The 10,892-nt window shown below is 37.8% G+C and overlaps 1 protein-coding gene across 1 annotated transcript in view; it reads left to right on the forward strand.

Moving 5' to 3' along the window:
* LOC147881038 (RNA-binding KH domain-containing protein RCF3-like) overlaps positions 1-3,885 on the forward strand; it is a 44,059-nt gene extending 40,174 nt beyond the window's left edge. Inside the window, exons 6-9 of the mRNA XM_087402309.1 lie at positions 1,705-1,778; positions 1,880-1,988; positions 2,501-2,672; positions 2,877-3,885. Coding sequence (XP_087258435.1) covers positions 1,705-1,778; positions 1,880-1,988; positions 2,501-2,659 — 342 coding nt within the window. The 3' untranslated portion in view covers positions 2,660-2,672; positions 2,877-3,885. The remainder of the gene's footprint in view (positions 1-1,704; positions 1,779-1,879; positions 1,989-2,500; positions 2,673-2,876) is intronic.
* The last annotated feature ends 7,007 nt before the right edge of the window (positions 3,886-10,892 follow it).

The raw sequence follows: 10,892 nt of genomic DNA on the forward strand, positions 1-10,892 counted from the left end.
GTCACAATGTTTGAGAGGCAAGAGTTTTGATTTCTGAAAATTAATTTTTAGACCAGCTGCCAACCCAAAATCAGAAAGGGTATCCATCAATAGGCGAAGCTCTAGAGGACTGTTCTTTGGCATGAAGAATGAATCATCTGCATAAGCCTGTGCAATGAAAGGCCGTGAACCAGGAATTTGAGGCCCCACTAACTGTCCAGTATCAACCAGATGATCCATATAAAGAAGCAAAGGATGTGAAGCAATAGCATAGAACAAAGCACTGAGAGGGCATCCCTGTCGAATTGATCGTTCCAGAGTCCAAGACTCAGACAAATGATTCCCTATAAAGCATTGAGCAGTGGAATTTGAGTAAAGCCAATATATGACATTAACTAGCTTTGGCCCAAAACCAAGTTTAGACATGGTTTGAGAGACATAATCCCACTGTACTGTATCAAATGCCTTTGCCACATCCACCTGCATGACCAAAACATCTTGAGCTGAATATTTTGCATATTCCATTGCGATGAGAGTATTGGAGATATTATCATGTATATGCCTTCTTGGAACAAAACCATATTGCCTGGGATGAAGTCCATCATGAAGGATATCCTTTATCCGATGTACCAACATTTTAGCAATAAGTTTATATATAACAGGCATCAAAGTGACGGGCCTCCAGTCATCCATTGTCTCATATAGAGGTTTTTTGGGCACAAGCTTAACCAAACCATGCTTCCAAGCTGAGGGAAGATGTTGATGCTGTTAGGCTACATTAATGAGCTTCAAGATTGGACCCTTCAATTCAGCCCGAAGGCTACAAAAAATTCAGCCAAGGGATTTATGTTTACCCTTGACATAATACTTGCTTGTTTCTGCCATTGAGGCTAGTTGATTCAGCAGGAAGAGTCAGATCAGATAAAAGGGGCAGCGCTATTTCAGCAAGGCACTGAATTTTGATAGAAAGGCCCGAAACTTGTTGCGACAGAAGGCTTGCGGGAATATTGCCTTACACAGAAGGGAACACAGAAACCTGTAGTGAGGCGCTTGGAGGCTTGAGAGGGCAGACAGGATGGCGAAACAGCGAGGAGTTTTCAGCGAGCAGAGGTGAGGGCTGCGAATTGGCTGGAAACGTGGAGCAGATCGTCGTGCTCACAGACAAACGGAGAGCTGGATGGGACGCACACACAAACGGAGAGTTGGATGGAATGCACACACACAAACGGAGAGCTGCAGGAGGCTGGAACGAAGCACACACACACACACTCACACACACACGTGCGCATGTGCACGCACCCGCACATGCGGGCACGCAGGATTGCATATGTGCGTATGTGTGTGCGTGTGTATGTATGTATGTATATCTGTGTGTGTGTTGGGGGGGGAGAGACCTTCCTCAGGCCCAGTTGGATGTCTTTTATTATTGTTTCTAGTTTTGAGCTGTAGCTGTCCTGTTTTGGACAGCTATGCATGTACATCTTTTGGAATGAAATATCTATTATACAAAAAAAAGGTGTGTGTGCTCGCATGTGCCGATGGGGAGTCGTTCTAGAGAAATGTCATCTTTTCTTGCTTAGTTGAAAGGTTTGCGTGTGCACATACGTACTTACAATCTATCTATCTACTTGCTGCTGGGAATTCTTCCTAAAAATATGCATGGCTTTTCTGCTTAGTTAAAGGTTGGAAATTACATTTGATTATTGTGAAAACTGGGGAATACAGGATGCTCTAGGTGGAAGGGGCCTCGGAGATTATGACAGCTCTTCACTTCAAACAGGATCTGGATTGTTTAGTAGGTATGCTCTGCCTATTTTGGAGTATCTCTTTTGAAAAGCAGATAGTTGATTGAGAATGGGATGAGCCCAACTGTATTCAATGATATATTGTTCTCATGCAGACCAACTGGTGCACTAGTGACGAAAACTACAGTTGAAGTTGTGATACCTGACCGTGTGGTCAGTTCCATTCTTGGAAATGGGGGCAATAAAATTGTTCAGATTCGGCAGGTATATATGTGTCCTTCATTCATACTCATTCATTTCAAGCTCAGGACATCATATAGACTGAGTTGGCATTGATAATCATTGGGTTAGGCAGGGTTTAGCTTCACAATCCATTCTAGGTTTTGGGTCCTTGGAAATCCAATACACTGTTTTGGGTCTCTGGAAGTTGGAACGGCCAAATCTAGCAGGTTGGGTTCAATGTTTTGCGTGCTACATCCTCCCTACCCCTTCTCTCAAGCCTTCATAGCATTCACCTGGAGGCTGGAGCACTCCTTAAGGTTGCCCCTAAGTTGCATATGTAAATTTTGATGTGTATAAGAGTTTGTGATGACTCAGCCTTCTAATGAAGGTTCGATCCAGAATGCAGACGATTCTGTTCTAGTTGTCCCTGGTAATTGATGCCTGAGATATCTCTGCCAAATGCAAAATATCTATCCTGTTTCATTTTTTGGAAGGTTGGGAAATAGGGATTGATATTTACTTGCAAAGTTTCCTCTCTTTTTGTTGGGCGACAGATGTCTGGGGCCAAAGTGAATCTCCTCGATATCAGATCTGGGGCACCGGAGAGTGTTGTGGAGATATCTGGTACACCAGAGCAAACACATGCAGCACAAAGCTTACTGCAAGCGTTCATTTTGAGTGGGCAAACATCATCTCTTAGCTATGAAGGTTGAATGCCCTGTCTTGGTAAGAATGCTGATATGGCCCTGTTATTTAAGAACTGAATTTTGATTTCCTTTTTCTGCTGATTGTGATTGCCATTGAATATAATCAGTGGTGGGGAATCTGCTTTGGACACTTACAACCTGGCAGTACTTATTTCGAATGTAAAATTTTTCTGAGGGTCTTATACGGACTCTGTGATCCCCCTAAATGGACTACGAATTTCAGATACTTTGAGATGCTGAGTCAGGCAGGGAATTGCAGTACGAGAGCAGAGCTGTCAAAGTCTTCTCCTCAACTTGAAAATTGAGGTTGGGCTTTATTCATTTTGGAGATATAAAAGATTTGGCTCTTGCTAAGCTGCTGAGTTTTGTTCAAAATATCCTTCGGTGCGTGTGTATCTGAGGGACAAGCTTCCATCTAAAGAAAAATGCCAGGGTAACACCATAAGCCCTCGTTATCTCCCAACAGAGTGTTTGGGTTGTCTTTTTTTGTTTGGTTTGGTCTTTTATTTTCAAGGTGGTTGGGCTGGTTTACAACACACCAAGGATTGATTTAGTTGTTAGTTTCTAGCACAGGTATCTCACATAGTGATGTTCTATCGAAATGTGTGTTGGAATATTCTTGGGATGAAGTCAATTACAGTGATGGATAGTTTGCTGGGCTCTGCAATTACAAAAATTCAGGTTCTTCCCAGCTGTTTTCTGCAAGCCAGCTTTCTCTACCATTCCAAAACCTAGCAAAATGCATTGATATCTTGAGATTGGGGACATAAATGCTGTTTGCTAGCCTATGATGAACAGCATTTTCTTCAACCAGAAGGATATGCAGATTTTGCAACCTTAATGTCAAGATTCTCAAGTAGCGGTTACACCTGCCAGGAATGTCTGTCATTACAAACATTACCTTCTTAAAAGAAAACTTTTCTCCCTTAGGTGCAGATTTGCAACCCTCATCTCTGTGGCAATACCACACAAAATTGTAGCCTCGTGTCTGATGCAGTACATGCCGTATCCATTAGCACACAGCATCAAACCTGACCTTACCTTTTGATTCCTCTGTCATACCCAGCAGCAAATTTGATGCCCTTTGCTTATGTTAGCGAATTCGTGTTTTATCTTTTTGCCAGTGAGATCTAAAAAAAGAGGGGGAGGTAATGCAAGCCAGCAACTGTATCCTTTGTCCTGTTGTCCCCTTTAAACTTTGCATGCATTCACACGTGTGCGCACACAGACGCACTGCCACCCACTCATCTTTGTGTGAGCACGTGCTGGGTTAATGCAAGCATGTGAGCATACATGCATATGTTGCCAGACATGTATGCATGTTAAGATCATATGTGCACATATGCATGCATACATGTATGTATATTTACATAGACATTTAAACACTACATTTTAGCATATTGGCATTTGTACACTGAACCGTTTATAAGATGAGCAAGTGTGTACGGAGGGTACAGGCACAGAACTCTTAGCTAGAATTGATCAAGCCAGTGATGCAATAAAAATTCTGCAGAACGGGACTTTTCTATTTGAGATTTTCCTAATCATCCGATCCTTTGATGTCATTATCTTGAGGCTTGATCTTTAGGTGCTTAGACTTACATCTGAAATCCCTTCAAAGAAAAATGGATCTGCATGTTATTTCCATTTTGTTACGTCGAGCAATCATCGTGTGTTGGTTACAACTATTGTTATCATGTATTTTAGCTAGTTTTAAATATTGCTTGCTTGTTAGCATGGTGTCTCCAATGAAGCATGCTTGCATTGCACATATTTGTTAATCTGATTTATATTAGCCAAATTTGTTGAAGGTAGCGTAAGCATTGAATTTTGTAAATGTTACATTTCGTTTTTCAAGGTGAATTGAATTTAGGGCTAATTGAGAACGTACCATAAAACTCTATTAATGAAGACAGGAGAAGAGTTTCTTTCCTAGGTCTTCCCCCCCTTTGTGCTATTTCCGTGCTTACACACATAAGTGGCATTTTCTCCACTTCATTGCAAGCTCCAATGAAGCATGCTTGCATTGCACATATTTGTTAATCTGATTTATATTAGCCAAATTTGTCGACGGTAGCGTAAGCATTGAATTTTGTAAATGTTACATTTCGTTTTTCAAGGTGAATTGAATTTAGGGCTAATTGAGAACTTAACATAAAACTCTATTGATGAAGATAGGAGAAGAGTTTCTTTCCTAGGTCTTCCCCCCCTTTGTTCTATTTCCGTGCTTACACATATAGGTGGCATTTTCTCCACTTCCTTGCAAGCTCCAATGAAGCATGCTTGCATTGCACATATTTGTTAATCTGATTTATATTAGCCAAATTTGTTGAAGGTAGCGCAAGCATTGAATTTTGTAAATGTTACATTTCGATTTTCAAGGTGAATTGAATTTAGGGCTAATTGAGAACTTGCCATAGAATTCTATTGATGAAGATAGGAGAAGAGCTTCTTTCCTAGGTCTTACCCCCCTTTGTTCTATTTTCGTGCTTACATACATGGGTGGCATTTTTCTCGACTTCCTTGCAAGCTCCTTTGTTCTTGAAAGCTTATCACTGACAACGGGCATGTAGCATCATTCTAGACTTAATTCTATTTCCTTTGGGGGCTTATTTTACTGTGGTCTTAGAGCTTATTTGGTTGCGATGGATAGAGATGCTAGTGGGTGTCTCTTCCCTATGTATGTGAGTTGATTTGGATGTTTGCAAATGCTAATTGTTGATATTTTGATAATTGATCATTCTGATACTTTGGTGGTGTTCATCTCTTATATGTGGCTTATTTGGTGGTTGCACATTTTTTATTATATGGGTAGGATATATCTTATCTCCACTCTAGATCTAGGTAATTTTGAAGGTTGAGTTGTCTCCCAATTTGTTTGATAAATTGCAACATATTTGTGGGGGCTTCCTTCAATTTATTCTTTGCCTCTTGCTTAATCTATAATATTTTTTTTTGCACTTGGAGTTTAGCTTCTACATTCTGTTTCTAACTTGTGTCAAGCTCTTCATATTGTTTTTGTCTCTTTCTATATACTTATGTAGGTGGTTAGGATCGTGCAACACAAGTAGTGAGTTTTATGCCATGTGTTTTTCTTCACTAAGATTGTTGTACTTATTTGGGTTTTTCCTAAGTGGTCCTTCATTATAGCACAATGGGGTTATATCATAAAGTAGATATAGTATGATGCTCCTATTATAAAATTTTTAAGAAACCAAAATGTTGCAAGGGATGAATTGATTTATACGGAGTATTGTCAACACTTTCAATAGAATGAATGTGAAAGCATGTACAACATGCGTGCTAATGCACATGTACTTTGTGGGGGTTACTTGTACTCCGAGGATCCTTGTATATGGCGTGCCTCTCTTTAAATTATACCATTTAGTATGTTATTTGTGTTGTATGAATCCCTTCCCCCACGCCCCCGCCCTCAAAAAAAAATCCCACCCCACCACCACCACCACCACTACCATTTCTTTTCCTTTAATACACATTCAAAAGGGAGATCCAATATTTTGAGTGAATCCCTTGGGGACTAACATACACCTTGACCTTTTTTTTCCTTTATATACACCTTGACCAAAAATATACATTCGAAAGGGAGATCCAACAGTTTTGAGTGAATCCCTTAGGGACTACCCATGGCCATTGAATTGCAAGTAACCCGTGAAGATGACCACACTATGTAGGAGCCTATAGTACCAAATGTAAATCAACTAGTTGTATTGTGTTAGACCAATCATAGATTTCATTGTCTATGGTGAAAGGGCCAATCAAAAGACATGGTAGCCATATACTTATAATCTTGCACCTTAATCATTGGTATTGGTATAGCACGAGACATTATAATCCACTCGTTTGCAGTATTTTGAAAGTGCTCCTATTATATGATTCATAAATAGGACCAATAAATCAAAAGTTCAAAAGGGATGAATTGATTTATATAGAATAGAGTCATAATAGTGGTGAGGACCTCAAAAGACTTTCAATCATGGCAGATACATCGCTAGTCATTTTCATTATTTGAAAGCATGTTGCTCCTAATACACTATTCATAACTAGGACCAAGAAAACAATAGTTTGAAGGGATGAATTGTTTTTTGTAAAGAAAGCTTATGATGATGAGAGGACTTCCAATAGAAAAAACTTGCCCCTCCTTTGTACGTGTCTCTCATGCATATGGGATGCCTCTCTTCAAACTATACGACTTAAGTAATGTTATTTGCAATGATATGAAAATAATATATCCTAGTCAAGAAAACATATAGTTCTTACTATCACAATGTTGGTCCAACATTTGGAGCCAATACCTTGGGTTAATATTCATGCTTGTCTAAATTGCAAGTAACTCTATGTGAGTATATGAACCCATGAAAATGACCACATCACAAATGTGCCACTAGCTCAAAATTGTTAAGTGCACTTACCAATTGCAAGGCAATATTGAAACCAAAAGCAGATCTTTTCAAATAAATTCACAACTTAAATCAATTAGAGAACACAATCGCAGATTGATAACGACAAGCAGACTAGGTACAATTTTCTCTCTCAAGAGGAGTCGTTCATGCTTTCTCATCTAGAGTATTTATAATATTTAATAGAAGCGCAAGGACCGAAAATTATCCCTCTTCTTCAAAATAAGAGTTTTGCTTTAAATAGCCTCTTTGGGTCCAAAATTGATGTAAGTCCACTCTATGCTATATTGCTCAAAACCAAAGAAATACAAAATTGACCCATGGCCATAAAAGATACATTGTGCGATACCTCGATTGGTACCCTCTCATGACAATCCTTGCTATGAGTTCCATTGCTTGTACTTAAAGTTGTCAAGTACATTAATTATAAACAATCGATTAAACGAATCATTGAATCAATTGATCCCAACATAATCACGCTCAAAGTACAATAATCAAGCATAACACATAACACTAGTGCCATTAGCATTAACATGGAATCATCTATAATATCGATCATCTAGCATGACAAAACACAAGCTAGTTAGGCAACTTATCAAACAAAGCATCCACTAGGATTCTTGTTGTGTTTGGTGCGATGTTATGGAGTACTTTGACATAGTCACCCTTTACTAGAATAAAATAATGTCTAAAGCAAGATATATCATGAATATAAATTTTGTAATATCCCTCTTGCTAGGATTGCAATTGATCTCAGTTTCTTGGATTGTAATTGACCTTAGTTGTGTATTTGATTATAGAAACTGATGAGATCTGCAAAGGTTTGAAAGAATCGCTCAAGCATCCATTGAGCATCATCTCTCGGATGATTCTTAAATTTGAGAAAATATGTGGTATAGACTTCTTTTTTTGGGTTGAGGTTTGTTGATATCAATAGCATATTTAGGTTCTAGTATTCGTTCTTCATCAACAATCATGGAGTCTCTTCATAGATAGGATGTATAAGTAGAGGTGCTTTAAATGGCTTTAAGAGGCTAATATGAAAAGCATTATGTATTTTTCAATTATTTGGTAATTCAAGCTTATATGCTATATCATTGATTTTTAGAATCACCTTGAAAGGTTCATTAAATGTGGGGACATTTTGAATACTTGTCATTTCTTAATGCTCTTCAATCTTCTTTTCTCAATCCGTAGAAGTACATAATCACCTTCTTTAAAAAGCATGTGTTTTTGTTTTTTATTAGCTTGTTTTGTGTACTTCTCTTAAGCGATTGCAATGGCTTCTCGAACCTCTTTGAGAATATTTTGATAGTGGTGGGTAAATGCATCTGTTGCTTCAACTCTATGGGTTAGTCGTGTGATAGGTACGGGTAAAACTTTCCCATCAAAGAGTGCTCTTCCAGTTGTAGAATGACAAGTAGCAAATTATAAGGGGTAAAGATATTTGTCTCAAGTCTTTGGTTGACTTTCCACATACGCTCGCAACATTTTAAATACTCGTATCATTGATTTTCAGAATCACCTTGAAAGGTTTATAAAATGTGGGGATATTTTGAACACTGGTCATTTCTCAATGCTCTTCAATCTTCTTTTCTCAATTCGTAGTACATAATCTCATTCTTTAAAAAGCATGTGTTTTTATTTTTTATTAGCTTGTTTTGTGTACTTCTCTTAAGCGATTGCAATGGCTTCTCGAACCTCTTTGAGAATATTTTGATAGTGGTGGGTAAATGCATTTGTTGCTTCAAATCTATGGGTTAATCGCGTGACAGGTATGGGTAAGACTTTCCTATCAAAGGGTGCTCTTCCAGTTGTAGAATGACGAGTATTATTTAAAGCAAATTATAAGGGGTGAAGATATTTGTCTCAAGTCTTTGGTTGACTTTCCACATACGCTCATAACATGTCTTGAATAGTACTATTGGGACTTTAGTTTGTCCATTGGATTCCGGATGAAAAGCTAAGGAGAAATAGAACTTAGTGTCTAGTTTATGAAGTAATGTAGTTTAAAAATTATTGCAAAACTTCGAATCTCGACCAGACACTATGATCTTGGTAAGCCATGACGGACAAAGATATGCTTGATGAATATATGTGCAGCTTGTTGAGTTGTCAAGTCTTCTTATATGGGATAAAATAGGCTTGCTTACTAAAGCGATCCACTATTGTTCATATAATATTATTTTGATTTGCTGTAGTAGGAAAACTTGTTATGAAATCCATGGATATTTGTTACCAAGATTGCGTAGGAATGGGCAGAGGCATTAGCAATCTAGGAGTCTTTCCTTTGTAACCCTTAATCTTCTTACAACAAGTAATATATTCGCGGCGATTTTAGCTACATCTTTTCTTATAGTAAGCCAATGAAATTCTCTGGCTATCACTTGTAAAGTGGCAGTTATGCGCTTGTGTCCCATATATGGTGATTGGTGCATTTCTTTCATTATAATTTATTTAAAGGGTCGAGTGATGCATAATTTTGATAAAAGAGGTATTCATGATTGCATAAATAGTCCAACATAGACTTCTAATTATTATTCTCTAATTTGTTCCATGTATCAGAAAAGTCTAGATCCTCTTGATAAGAATTCTTAATACCTTCGAAAGTCTAGGTCTCTATAGCAGTGATGTGTTTAATTCTTGGCTTTTTGCTGAGAGCATTAGCAACTATATTCTCTTTTCTAGGCTGATATTGAATCATGGGTTGAAAACTTTGTATAAATGATGTCCACTTAATGTGCCTAGATATTGGTTGAGTGAACAAATGCTTGATACTTTGTTGATCAGTTTTGATAAGAAACTCAACTCCCATCAAATAATGTTTGCACATCCGTAAGACATGCACAATAGTGGCGGTTAATTCTTTATCATATGTACTATAATTGCATTCCGTTGGTTTAATTTTCGGCTCTCGTATACTATAGGATGTCCATCTTGCATAAGCACGGTTCCAATTCCATATCCACTAGCATCGGTTACAATTACAAAGAATGGTCTAGAGAAATCGGGTAGTTGCAACACATGAGCTTGTGTGAGAGCTTCTTTCAAGGCTGTAAAGGACTTATCCTGACGCTCGGTCCATAAGAAATGCTTAGCTTTTGTAAGAAGGTTTGTGAATGGATGTGCAACGAATGCGAAATTCTTGACAAACGTTATGTAAAAGCTACACAATCCCAAGAATGATCTTAATTCGTGTATATCTTGAGATTTAGGCCATGTGACTATACATTCGATCTTCTTTGGATACTCTTTTCAGGATTTATGTACAATTGATTTTCTTTCAAAAGTGAAAAGATCAACTTTAGATGTTCATTATGATTCTCAATGTCTTTGCTAAACACTAGAATATCATCTAAGAATACTACCACACAATCTTGGTGTTCAAGAAAAATTCGATTCATCATTCTACTAAAAGTAGCTGGAGCATTAGTTAGCCCAAAAGGCATAACTAGGAATTCATAATGTCCTGTTTGAGTTGTAAAGGCAGTCTTATATATATCCTCTTCCACCATATGGACTTGATGATAGCTAGATATAAGATCAATCTTACTGAATATCTTTCCCCCTTTCAATTTATCTAAAAGATCATCAATTCTAGGAATTAAATATTTGTTCTTTACTATGATTTTGTTTAATGCATGGTAGTCTATGCACATTCAATAGCTTTCATTTTTCTTTTCAACCAATAAGACAGGTGCTCCATAAGGAGAATTATTGGGTCTTATTAATCCTCTTTGTATTAGTTCCTCCACTTGCTTTTGAATTTCCTTTTATTCTAGCTGGTTGTCTCCATAAGAAGCCTTGCAAGGTGGAGTATT

Source organism: Dipteris shenzhenensis, chromosome 31 (assembly GCF_047967505.1).
Source record: "Dipteris shenzhenensis isolate YYH24624 ecotype China chromosome 31, Dip_SZ_1.0, whole genome shotgun sequence".
In the NCBI taxonomy this organism is placed as follows: Eukaryota; Viridiplantae; Streptophyta; class Polypodiopsida; order Gleicheniales; family Dipteridaceae; genus Dipteris; species Dipteris shenzhenensis.